This window comes from Elephas maximus, chromosome 2, assembly GCF_024166365.1.
Source record: "Elephas maximus indicus isolate mEleMax1 chromosome 2, mEleMax1 primary haplotype, whole genome shotgun sequence".
Classification (NCBI taxonomy): Eukaryota; Metazoa; Chordata; class Mammalia; order Proboscidea; family Elephantidae; genus Elephas; species Elephas maximus.
Genome location: NC_064820.1, coordinates 154812614 through 154825954, shown reverse-complemented (window position 1 = coordinate 154825954; position 13341 = coordinate 154812614). Strand labels below are relative to the sequence as shown.

The window sequence follows — 13341 nt, the reverse complement described above, 5'->3', positions numbered from 1 at the left end:
ACCTCCCCCTCTACTTTTGTGAATTAAACTCATATTACCCTCTTCTTTTCCCAGCACTTACTACGATTTATAACTGAAAAAAAAAAAAAAAAACCCAGTGCCGTCAAGTTGATTCCGACTCATAGTGATCCTACAGGACAGATTAGAACTGCCCTATTTTAAAAGTGAGACTAGTTGTTAACTGTCTGTCTCCTCTGCTGGTCTGGAAGCCCATGAGTTCAAGGTTAGCCTGCTTGTTCACTCTTATAGCCCATTGACTCTCACAGGGCCGGGCTCATAGTATATGCTCAGTAAAGATTTGTTGAATGAATGAATGAATGAGCCTGTGAATGACTTAATGGGTAACCTATGGAAGTCTGGCAAGGCAAGCAGGGGGAGAAGGGAAAGCTGCGGTTAAGGCGGGGCAAGGGCAGCCAAGCCTTCTTGTTTGTTGCCTTCTAAGGACTTTCTAGGAAGTGTTTTGAGATCCTGATACCAGTGACAGGACTGTGCATGCCCAGGAACTGGAGTCTCCACTGTGTAGCAAGGACTCCTGCATTCTTGAGGCATTGAGGGCTTGGTTGTGGGAGGGGATTGGGTACAGAAGCTCAGAAGCTCCATGTCTGCAGCATCTGAGGACATGTGGGTAGCAAGCGCCCAGCCAGCCAGTGAGGAGGCAGGGGAAGGCAGCCCAAGCCCCTACCCTTCCTCTCTCTCCCTGGGCTCCTGGAACTCCTCCAGACTCCTGACTTCTAACTGTGAGGCCTGGCCCTGAGCCCATCCTACACCCCTCAAACCAACTGAAGGCCTTTCTGGCTGAAGTCTCCCTCCTCCCACCCACAGAGGGTTCCTGTCTCAGTAGGAATTCATACCGGATTGAACTGAGCAGCTGGAGCTAGATGGGAGGGTGTGTGTGCAGCAGCGGCAGCGATCAAAGACTTAGTGTGTAAGGGGCAGGGGGGAGGGAGAGAGCATGGGGGTGCATGTGTGTGCTAGATGGCCCACAAGTACAAAGAAACGACAGACGAAGAGAGGGACACACTAAAAGATAGGGAAAGAGAGTGGAGAGAATCAGAGAAAGAGATTCAGAGGTAGAAAAAGACAAGCACAGAGAGATATACAGAGAAAGAGGCACAAAGAAAAAAACAGAGAAGCTGAGAATACAGAGAAAAGCAGAAATACTGAGAGATGAAGAAATGAAGAGACTGGAGACAGAAGAACACAGGACACTGGGAAAAGCTGAAAGGAGAGACAGAAGAGATCAAAGACTGAGATAGAGAGGCAGAGAGAGAGAAAAGGAGAAACAGAGACCAAGACTAAGGAATAGTCACATTTATTCATTCATTCCACATTTATTGAGCACCTGAGCCATCCAGGCACAGTGCATGGCACAGATCAACACAAGCAGACACAAATGGTAGGGACCCAGATGCAGCAATAAAGACAGAAACTGAGATACAGACCAAGAGAAGGAGAGGGAGAGATGCAGACTGAGATAGAGACCAAGGAAGGACACAGGAAGGATGCAGAGATAAGAGAGTGGGAGAGACAAAAGGCCTGCAGGCAGGGAGGCCAGGACAAGTAGGGGCCCAAGGGCAGCCTGGAGGAGGGGCAGGAGGAGAGAGACCTGGCCTTTGCCTTCCAAGGGCAGCTCTCCCTCCTCAGCCCCACCACCAGCTTTGCTGTCTCCTCCTTCCCCAAAGCTGACCTCCTTCCCCTCTGCCTCAGCTTTTGCTTTCAGGTTCTGGAGGAGGCTGGCTGCTAACAGCTCCCTCCTGCTCCTCCTCCTGTCTGAGTTTCTCTGCCTGAATCCCAAGTTAGGATGGAGCCTACCCAGCCCAGAGGAGGGGGGCATGGGCAGTTAAGGGGTATAAAAGAACCTCTTCTCCAGCAAGAGACCAGCTTAGGACCATCCTTTCATCCCACTGAGCCCCCAGTAGATATGAAAAGGTGTGTGTAGGGTGAGAGGGGGTGAGTGTGTAAATTGAGCTTCCAAAACAGGGTAGGCACCTCTTCCTTTTGGGGTCTGTGTACCAGCCCCAAATACACTGAAAACCCCCTGAAATCTCAAACTGAGAGAAGAAGCCATTTGTAGCAAATGCCGAGCCCTCCCCCATCTCCTCCCACGTCATCACAGAGAAAATGCCGCAGAAAAGAGGGTGGGCTGGAGAGTCAGTCACCTACCCGCTGGTGCCGGGTCTCTGGGCCTGAGAGAAACGCCAGTCCGTGTTGGGCGGGGCTTGCTGTGGAGAAAACAGAGGGAAAGGGCCTGAATACTCATGAAGAGTCAGAATGTCGCCTGAGCCCCTGGGGATAGGCCCGGAGGGAAGGAGGGAGTGGGCACAGAGAAGCTGCAGGAGGAGGAAGAAAACGGGATGGGGGAGGGGTTGACGCATCCGTAAAGACAGTATACACCCCAGGTCTCAGATGCCTGAGGTGGGGGGGCACGACGACAAAGGGATAAAATAGCATTTCATCTGACCACAGTGAGCAACCCTAGACTAACAGTCCCTTCCTCCCTGCCCCCAGAATCAGAACATCTGAGCACAGATTCAAGGAGTGAAAACTGGCTTCTGTGGGACCAGGGGAGGCGTGCAGAGAAAGCCCCCAAAAGTGACAGAGGAGATTTTTAAATAAGAACCCCACCAGCCCTAGAATGAATTTATTGAGCCCCTCAGCTGGAAACAAAGCATCCTCTGGCAGCAAGATGGCTGCTGCTCTGGGTAACCCTTTTGGTGCCAGGTTCTGCAGTAAAATATTCAGAGGGATACCTCCTCCAGGCCCTTGACCCTCAAGGATCCCTTCCCACAGCTAAATACATTATTAATTTAGGAGTCATGCCAGACTGGGTCTTTGCAGGGCATCCAAGCCCCAGGACACCTCTCACCCACAGAGCTCCTTGCTGGACAATGGCTTTTGACTGAGGAGAGAACAAGGCTGCTCTGTCTGGGACACAGAAGACTGTTGGGATAGAGCCCAACAGGGATCAAGCTCCCACAGCCTCCAGGCAGAGCCAGCTCAGTCTCCAGGGCTCCCATGGGGCTGGTCTGGAGCCATATCCCACCAGGCTGAAGGTGTGAGGCTCTGCAGCCAGCCACTTCACTGCCTGCCGAGTCTCTGTCTTTCCAGAGGTTGTGTTCTCCCATCACACACTCTCATGGAGCACCCCTAGAGTCATCTCCTCACTGGTTCTGGGGTATTCTGGTAATTAATTCTCACACTCACTCCCAGGAGCAGAGGAAGTGTGAGCCTCTCCGATTACACTGGGGAGAAGGAAGACTCAGGGCTGCCAAATGACGCACTCTAAGGTCACAGGTGGCAGCAGTGGGAGCAGACCCCAGACATCCAGCAACCCAAGTGCAGCAGGCGTCACTGCCACCACTTAGGGGCTGCTGTGGGATGACCAGCCCTCAGTATTCTTAGACACAGCCAAATCTACATGGAAATGCAGGGATCATGATAGATTGGAGGAGAGGAGCTGGACAAAACTCACAATCTCTATAAGGACGTGGGTCCAAATTTATTCAGTGAGGGTGAGGGCTGCTTTAAGAAGACTGAGCCTCAGGCCTTTCTCCACATGTATAACCCTAAATGAGAAAGAACCCCACCCTTGCCCCATCTAAGCAGACAAAAACCTGTCCCTCCTGTCCTCCAGTTTTACAAGTTTCAAGTGCCCAGAGATTGAGTGCATACATTCTGAAGTTAGACCTGGGTTAGGCTCTTTCTCATTCGCTTTGTAAACTTGAGCAACTCACTTGACATCTGTGAAACTCAGTTATAAGATGAGGATACTAATACCTATCCAAAAACATTGTTGGGAAGAGCAAATAAGATGCCATGGCTCTCAAAGGAGGTGTGTAGTGAGGCTCTCAACCAGCTATCTAAATCACCTGGGAGTGCTTTTTTCAAAATGTAATTCTGATTCAGTAGTGTAAGGGTAGGGCATAGACATATATGATGAGTGAAAGCTCCTAGGGTTGTGAAAACTTGTGCTTTTTACTATTATATTTTCCCCACATATGAGGGCACCCTGGCATCTGGCAGAGGCTGTGGCTCTCCATTTGCCAGAGGAAAGGCTTGCCGGAATCTCAGATACTTTGGTTACCCCCAAAACCCTGACCTTACATCGCTTGGCACGCTGTGGTCACGACGGAGCCAAAAGCCTATCTCTGCGCGTCCAGAGCCCGGGTACCCCAGGGTCTCACTTCCCGCCCAAGAAAGGAGGCCGCTGGTGCCATTAGGGTCCCAGTGCTTCCTGCCCTATATAGAGGCCTGCCCACTTGTCCCAGGTTGGGCTGTGGTGCCCTGCGGGCCGCAGGGTAGCTTGGCTCGCCCAAGGCTTCTAGGCTGGAGAAGCAGCCACCCTCCTTTAAGGAGCCCCAGGCCCAGCGGGGTCGGAGGGCCCGCGGGTCATAGAGTCCCGCCCGTCCGGCGCCTAGAGCGCCCACAGTCGTTCCCGCGCTCCAGGCGCCACAGGCCAGCCCTGAGGTAACCGGGTCCCGCCGGGGGACAGGGGGTGGTGAGGCCAGGAGTCCCGAGTCCTCGCCGGGACTTGGGCGGCCGTGACCTGGGATCATCACCGCAGTGAGTACCTGAGGCCGGCAGCGGGGTGGGACCGGGACAGCCCGTGTGAAGCTGGCAGCGAGCGGCTGGCAGTAAAAGCTGGTGGGCGTGTAAGCAATGTGCGAGGGGTGTGTGTGTGTGACTAGGTATGAGTGCGAGGTGTGTACCTGAGGTGCGCGAGCCAGTCCGCCGGTGTGGCCCGTGGGTGTGGTCTGCAGGGAGGACAGTCGGGAGCCTTTGCGCGCGCACCTATGTCTTGTGTACAGATGCAACAGCTTTGACCGGGGAAGAGCTGAGGATAACAGTGAAGTCACAGTTCACTGTGGGAACTGTGGGTGTGGGGAGAAACGTAGGAGCAAACGTGAAGACCAGCAGAGCGTGCCGGCGCCTAGGAGCCTCTCCGCAAGCGCGGATCCGTGACCACCTTCCACCCCTGACGTCGGCACCCGCGGAAATCGCCAGAAATTCACCACAAGCTCTGGCTAGGTAGAGGCGGGTACAGCCCTGGCCTTTTGTGTGTGGGGGCGGGATCAGCCCCCCTTCCCCTCCCCCACAATCACCACCACCGTGGGGCGCTCACAACCACATCCCGCCTCTGCCACTCCTCTGGTTCCGCGCAAATAGTTCGAATGGCCCTGCGAGTCGGGTGGAGCGCAGCCAGGCCAGGCCTGCTGGAGAGGGGTGGATGCAAGTTCAAAGTCCCGTATGTGGGTGGGCCGCTTCTCCAACGCCGCCCCCAGGGGTCGCCCCGGGTGGCGCTGAGCCCCTCACCTGGCTCCGCTCCAGCAGAGTATTAGAGCGGGACCGGAAGGCGTCAGGCTCCAGGGCCAGAGCCGAGGGCTGCTGGACGCTAAGGGGCCTTAGAAAGGTGAAGTCACTGCCGTCCGAGGCTGGCGAAAAGCACGTCCTGTAGCAATGGCTCTGCGAGTCTGTGGGCCGCAGCGTTACCTCCATGTACTTGAGCGTGCCATCTGAGCTCACCTGCAGGTTGGGGCTGGACTGCTTATAGAAGTCCCGGGAGGGTGATTCCTGGCGCCTGCAGCACTGCCCCCCACCCGTGTCCCCGTCTGCGTGCCCGCGAAGGCACTTAGCTGTCAGAAAGGTGAAGGTGACTAAGGATAAGAGACTGATGGCTGCTAGGGCCACAATGAGGTAAAGGGTAAGGTCTGAACGCTCAGGCGGGTGTGTGAGGAAGTCACTGGACTTGGGCATTTCTTCAGGGTCTTCATCCTCCAGAGCCAGCAGCACTGTGGCTGTAGAGGAAAGCGAAGGGTCACCATTGTCCCTTACCAGGACCACCACCCGCTGGGTGTCAGAGTCATCCTCCAGTAAGGCCCGGGCTGTGCGCACCTCACCAGTATGTTTAGACACGAGGAACAGCCCTGGGGCTGTGGACTGTGGCAACAGTGAATAGAAGAGCCATGCATTGTGGCCTGCGTCAGCATCCACGGCTGTCACCTTGGTGACCAAAGAGCCAGGAGGGGCAGAGCGAGGAAGGCGCTGGGGAGCTGAGAGTTCCAGACCAGGCCGGGGATGCAGCACAGCTGGGGCGTTATCATTCTGGTCCAGAACAAACACATGCAGAGATGCATTGGCATGCAATGGGGGAGAACCAGAGTCTCGAACTCCCACCACAATCGGTAGCATCTGCAGCAACTCGTAGTCAAAAGTATGCTGGGCAAAAACCCGCCCATCCTCAGGGTTGACATACACAAAGGAGGAGGCTGGGGCTCCCTGAATCTGACTCCCTATGATGGAGTAGGTAAGGCGGGCATTATCCCCAGTGTCTGGGTCCAAGGCGGACACCGTGCAGAGGAAGGAGCCTGGAGGCCGGTTTTCTGGGATGTAAGCAGTGTAGAGCTGCTGGGTGAAGTGAGGTGCATTGTCATTAACGTCTGAAATGTTGAGCCTGATGATAAGATGCGTGTGCAGGGGAGGTGAGCCAGCATCACTGGCCTGCAGCTCAATGATATAATGTGATGTGGTCTCTCGGTCCAAAGGCTGGCTGGTTAGCAGTGAGTAGTGGTTCTCAGAAGGCTTAATTTGAAATGGCAGGTCCGGAGAGACATCAAGGCTCACTTCACCATTGCTACCTGAGTCTCGGTCCCTCACATTAAACAATCCCACTACTGTGCCAACTGATGTGCTCTCCAGGACAGGGTTGACCAAGGAGGCCAGTAGCACCTCTGGGGCGTTGTCATTGGCATCCCCCACATCCACTTGAATCACACAGTGGCCCTCCATGGCTGGCTGTCCCTGGTCACGTGCTCTTGCATGAATTTCATAGAAACTTGATTCCTCAAAGTCTATGGGACCCAACACATGGATTGCTCCACTGCTAGGGTCTAGGCCAAAGAGATTCCGCACTGCCTCCGATGTGTGATCCGCAAAAGAATAGCCTAGTTGACCATTGGTGCCCTCATCTGGATCAGTGGCATTGAGGCGGAGCAGCAGTGTGCCTATGGGTGCATTCTCTGGGAGTCCCACACGCAGAACAGAGGACTGGAAGGTTGGAGCATTGTCATTGACGTCCAGCACAATGACAGAGATAAGGGTGGTCCCTGAGCGGGCCGGAGTGCCCCCATCCACAGCAGTGAGCACCAGCTGATGTCTTGCCTGGGTTTCACGGTCTAGCTGCTGCTCTAGCACCAGCTCTGGGAATAGTTTCCCATCTTTTAGGGTCTTCACGTTCAGAGAGAAGTGGCTGCTGGGGCTTAGAGTATAGAAGCTCACAGTATTGGTGCCCACATCCGGATCCTGGGCACTGTCCAGTGGGAATCGAGTCCCAGGTGCAGCCGATTCGGAGATGCGTATCTCTCGCTCTGGGGCAGCAAAGCTAGGAGAGTTGTCATTGAGATCCAGGATCTCTACCTCTACACGGATTAGTTCCAGGGGGTGTTCAGTCACCACCTGCACTGGCAGCAGGCAGCTGGTGCTGGCTCCACACAGGCTCTCACGGTCAATCTTTTGATTCACTGCCAGAGCACCACTCACCAAGCTCAGGGAAAAATAGCGCTCGTTCTCCTCAGAGCCCAACCGCAGTCGGCGGTTCAACAGATCTGTCACCTTTAAGCCCAGATCCTGAGCAACATTCCCCACCAGCGTCCCCGGCTCAGACTCTTCCACCACTGAATAACGAAGCTGCCCGGACACCCAGCCCCAGCAGCACAAGGACAACATGCACAGCACTTGCCATTTCCCAGGGAGCTGTGGGGGTGTCTTGGGCCCCATGACCCAGAAGTCCCTTTCTGGAGAGTTACTCTGGGCTGTCCTGTCTCCAAGGTAGACCCAGGGCTCGTAATTCAGCAGCTGAAATCTCTTATGTCTCCTTCCAGCCTCTTAAAAACTGCTCCGAGGTTTGCCTGCCTGCAGCAGCTCTTCTTAGTCACCAAATGGCGGGGGTGGGTGGGGAGGGAGGGGAATTGAATCTGAGCTGGGGAGCTGGGGGAGGAGAGGCGGGCAGGAAGAGCAGATCCCCCACCTCGGCTCTGAGTCTGATTGGCCAAAAAGTCTGTCTGCTCTCAACCAATTACGAAAGTCTCCTCAGTCCTGGAAAGCTTAGGAACTAACAAGCATTGCAAGTCTGTGTCACAGAGGCCTCCTACCTCCCCACTCATTTCGTGCTGCAGGTTGATTCAGCCCCCTTGGCAGCAAAGTTTGACAGCTCAGATGGTGCTCAACAGGGAAGACAAAGTGGTACAAAACTCCTCAGTGTTCTGCCCCAGCAACTTCCTGCATGACTTCAGAAGCTTCCACTACTGTGCTTGAACCAACAACGAAATGTGTCCTTCTGGGAGAAGCAAAACCCAAGTGTTCTCCCTCCCTCCCCCATCTTGCCCAACACTGCTAGGGTGAGAGAAAAGATTTGTTAGGACCCTGAAAAGTCTTGTTCTGACTCCAGCAATACTTTGAGGAAAATCTCAATGTCAGCTTTTCTGAGATCCTGGACATGTGCTGTGGAATGGGCGTCACAACTCGCAGGTAAGGGGAACATTTCTGGGGCTGATCCCGGTCACCCAGGAAGTGGCTAGAGGGTAAGCATGGCCTCTGGGCTTTATGGTTTCACCAATTCAGGAGAATTCTACTTAACAACCTGCAGAGTGGCTGTCTCTATGAATTTCTCAGTCTCAATCAGTTTTCTGAAATTAAGTGATTTCACTTATTGTTTTGTTTCCAAAGAGGTAATTCCCACCCATCCCAAATTGACTTCATCATCCCAGGAGGGACTTGACTGGGAGCCTTGAAGACCTGGACCAAAAGATCTCTGCTACCACTTTGATCAATGCCTTTCTACTCCTTTGACTCTCTTTGCTTTGTGTTCTCTGCTGTGTTTCAAGCAGAGTTCCCTTCATAGTCGGTTAGGGAGTCGATTCCAATTCAGCAATGCTACAGGACAGAACTGCCCCATAGGGTTTCCAAGGAGAGGCTGGTGGGTTAGAACTGCTGACCTTTTGGTTAGTAGCCTGATCTCTTAACCATTGCACCGCCAGGGCTCCAGATAAATCTTAGTTCCCCTCAATCCATTGGGAAATGGCAACCTGAAGTCAAAATACTCCAGAACCTGCCCCCCTCATTCATATGAAAAGCAAAGAAAGCAGCCATTTTGGTTTAGGTGATAGCCTGGTGCAGCACAGCCTTGTGCATGATAGCCTTCTATGTGCCCATGTGCTAGCAGCATGCTTCCACGATAGCCTGGCTCTTTAGTCACCAATTACTTTCACTTCTCACTCTCAAATATAGCCATAACCCACCCAGAGTGCTAATCTGCGACAACTCCCTGGTTAATTCACAAAACACTTCTAAAGCACAGTATCTACCACATAGTTACCACTCACAAAAATGGTGACATCACTATGGGCTCTTACAGAGAGGCCAGTACTCTCTGGGACAGAGCCCAGCCATGTGCCTCCACCAGAACAACCCTCAGGCATTGGCCGAGCCTGCAAAGGTCTCACCTCTAGCCCATAGAGAAGATCAGAGGGTGGGCAGCTTGGGCGGACAGGCTCCCCTGCCATAGGTGCACTGGGTGACTTCACCATCATGAAGCTATCGCTCCGAGTGGGTGCAGAAGCCAAGGGTGTACAGCCATGAGAGTGGCCGCCCACATCAACAAACTTGATAGGATCATCTGACCCTAGCTGGATTCGGAGGATCCCATTGGAAGGAGGAAGCCCCTCCCTCCTTCGAGATCGGGTGAGACAGGCACAAGTGCCAGCAGGAAAGCAAGTCACTCCGCATGCAGCCCCACGAAGACACTTAGAGAGTAGTGCTACGAAGGAGCCAAAGGAGACAAAGCAAATTGCCACAAGGGACACAGCCAAGTAGAGGGTCAGGCGGGATTCTCCTTCCCTTGGAGCTGAAGATTCTCGAAGATCAGGGACAACCGGATGAGTGTCTTCCTCCAGGGACACTAGGAGAGTAACAGAGGTAGAGAGTGGTGGATTACCACTATCCTTCACCACAATGACCAGCTTCTGTGGTGGGAGATCAGCTGGGATGGGAACGGCTGTCCGCACCTCCCCAGCATAGCGAGAGACTGCAAACAGGCTGGGATCTGGGGCCTCCAGGAGCTGATAGGAAACCCAAGCATTGTAACCTGAATCCAAGTCCACAGCAGTCACCTTTGTGACTAGGTGGCCAGCACCAACAGATGGAGGCAGTGCTTGGGGACATAATGAACCAGGCCGGGCCCGAGGACGGAGCACAGCTGGGGCGTTGTCATTGAGGTCCAGCACGAATAGGCGAACTGTCACAGTGCTGCTAAGGGGTGGGTTGCCTCGGTCCCGGGCTTGTACCTCAAACTGCAGTGTCTGTGTTTGCTCATAGTCAAAGGATCGAGTAGCATGAACAGCTCCTGTTTGGGGGTTCAGAGAGATGAAGGAGGAAGCTGACACATCTCGGTTTCTGGGCTCTAGGAGAGAGTAGGAGATAAGTGCATTCAAGCCAGAGTCTGGGTCAGAAGCTGCAAGGGAGCAAAGCAGGTCCCCCGGGCGATTGTTCTCAGGAACAAATACCTCATGTGACCTTTGGAAGAAAGAGGGTGGGTTATCATTCACATCTGAAATATTGAGGAAAATAGTCCTGTGGGTACTCAGAGGAGGGTTCCCAGCATCAGAAGCAGTGACCATGATGTCATAGCTGGATTTAGCCTCGCGGTCCAAGGTTCCAGCAGTCACCAGAGAGAACTGGTTTCGGAAGGCAGACTTGAGGGCAAATGGCAAGTAGTCAGGAATGCGGAGGCTAACATCTCCATTTGACCCTGAGTCAGGGTCCTGTACACTAATGAGTGCCACCACGGTGCCAGGTTCTGCATTCTCGGGGAGAGTCCCAAGCTCTGAGGTCACTGTGATGTGGGGGGCGTTGTCATTTACATCTAGGAGATCCACCCGAAGGCTGCAGTGTTGCTCCATGGCCGGTGAACCCCCATCACGAGCCCGCACATCAAATTCGTAGTAATTCTCGCTCTCAAAATCGAGGGGTCCCTGAAGGGTAAGCTTTCCAGTAGTGGGGTGCAGGCTGAAGAGGCTTCTCACACGATCGGGGGTGTGACCACTGAAAGAAAAGGTGACGTTACCGCTGGGACCCAGGTCCGGGTCAGAGGCATTGAGCTGGATGAGCACTGTGCCGGCTGGAGCGCTCTCCAAGACGCTAATCCTGTAGCTGGATTGCTGGAAGGCCGGGGCGTTGTCGTTCACGTCCAGCACTGATACCCGGAGCTCCGCTGTGCCGGACCTAGGAGGGTTCCCTCCATCCACAGCAGTCAGCACCAGGCGGTAGTCCGATTGCTTCTCCCGATCCAAAGGCTTCTCCAGGAGCAGTTCTGGGACCAGGCTGCCGTCGCTGCGCTTCTTGACATCCAGTGCGAAGTGTTCGTTGGAGCTCAGCCTATAGCTGCTGATGGAGTTGCTTCCCACATCTGCATCCTGAGCCTTTTCCAAGGGGAAACGCTGCCCTGGAGGGGCTGCCTCCCCAATTTCCAAGTCCAGCTGCTGCCGAGGAAATCGGGGGGCGTGATCATTCACATCTACGATTTCTACCTCCGCTCGGTACATCTCCAAAGGCCCTTCGGTTACAAACTCCAGAGGCACGATGCAGCTGGCACTAAGCCCACACAGTGCCTCTCGATCGATTGGATTCTTGATGAGCAGGGCTCCACTGTCCAAATCCACACGGAAGTGTCTTTGGTTCACCTCTCCAGCGACCTGCAGCCTGCGAGCTGACAGACTCTCTGTATCCAGCAGGAAATCTTGGGCGACATTCCCTACAAAAGTCCCTTCCTGTGACTCCTCTGGGACTGGGTAGCGGATCTGCCCACAAACATAACCCAGGTGGCAAAAGAGGAACAAAAGGGTAGCTGCCCGCCAGATTTCTACCCAGCTTCTCACCTTGCGGAACATTGCTGCCGCCTGCTAGCTGTCTACCTGGTGCTGGCAAGCCGAAGAAGCCGACCCGCCCCAAACGGCCACAGCAGCTGGAGACACGACTCCCTTTCCCCGCGCCAGCTCTGGCGCGGCTCGCCCGGCGCGGCAAGGGTTACGCGCCGTTTTTTGCTGGTGGCGGGGTAGATTTGTCTGCCTTTCACCACCCGATTGGCAGACAGCGGTTCCTGGGCTCAGCCAATAGGCTGAGCAGAGAACGTCCCAATAGCAGCAGGGTTAATGCGTCGTCTCAGCATTGGGGAGCGGGGGGGGGGGGGGGGCGGGGGGGGCGGGTAGAGAAAATCCTGTCTTTTCTCCTTCCTCCCGCTCAACATTATTTCTTTCCACGGGTTATTTCCTCTGTGGAGAAGCAGACAACATACATGTTGTGTTTTGTTTTGTTTTTTCCCTAACAGACCGACTTCCCCCGCCCCTTTTTGGCTGGGAAAACGCGGCAGCTGAGCCCTAGCAACCTACAGCCTAGAAAGCCAGTAGCCATTTGAGATTGGTCACTTTATTCAAGCCAGCGTTGTCATCAACCAATATCCTAAATGAGTAGCTTCTGTTTCAGTCTGACTATACTAGAGCAACAGCTAATTAGAAGCTCTGCCATATACTCAAAACAGCCTCTCTGCAGCACATTCAGAGACACGTCCCTCTCTTTGCAGAAAAGGTTTACACATTAATGTAGTCAATTCCATTTATGCAGTGCACGTTTTCATCATAACAGGAGGCACAGTGGAAACCAAACCTCTCTTATTGAGAGGCTTGCTAATGATACATTAAAATGCCATTCATTGATTTCAAAGACAGTATAGAAGGGGAAGAAGTGGGGTAGAGGAAGCCAAAAGAGGAAGACGTTGCAAACAGTAAAGAATCTGTGGGTCTGGAAGGCACTGAAGATTGGCTGTCCTTACCTGGCAGAACGCTAATGTTCAAAGATTTAACAGCTTCTTTGAATGATTGGGGTCAGCTACCAACAGCATTGTGCCTACAAATCCCCTTTATTTGACACCACAGCACTTGATATGTTGTTAATTACCAACAGAGACCTTTTTAAAACAGTAAGCTTTTCACTTAGCCCCAGGGGGCCTCTTGGAAACGGAGCCTCGATCTTACCCCACCCCCACCCCCACCCCCACCCGGCTTCAGATCCTTCCAGGAGCCTGGCTACTACCCTGCACAAGCACAGAAACACAGTTCATTTCACACTGTAGGTACCTGCAAGTTGTAATATGAGTGGCAAACGCGCCAGAGCACAGAAAAAAAGAGAAAAATCCAGCCTGATCTGGATGTGAGATTTCTGAACTCATCCAAATCCTCCTCTAGGTTACCACTGACTGTCAAAACCAGTGGCAAAAGCTGGGGTTCTTATCCTCCC

At 53.6% G+C, this 13341-nt stretch overlaps 1 protein-coding gene across 22 annotated transcripts in view; it reads right to left on the bottom strand.

Annotated features, from left to right (window-relative positions):
* Positions 1-13341, bottom strand: part of LOC126070084 (protocadherin gamma-C4) — a 166448-nt gene that overhangs the window by 12891 nt on the left and 140216 nt on the right. For 20 of the 22 annotated variants that reach the window (XM_049873883.1, XM_049873882.1, XM_049873895.1 and 17 more), the window contains one exon: positions 2164-2222. In XM_049873883.1, coding sequence (XP_049729840.1) covers positions 2164-2222 — 59 coding nt within the window. Of the gene's footprint in view, positions 1-2163; positions 2223-5313; positions 9341-9497; positions 12202-13341 lie in introns of those variants that run through there. The other 2 variants (XM_049873886.1, XM_049873884.1) reach the window with 2 other exon arrangements.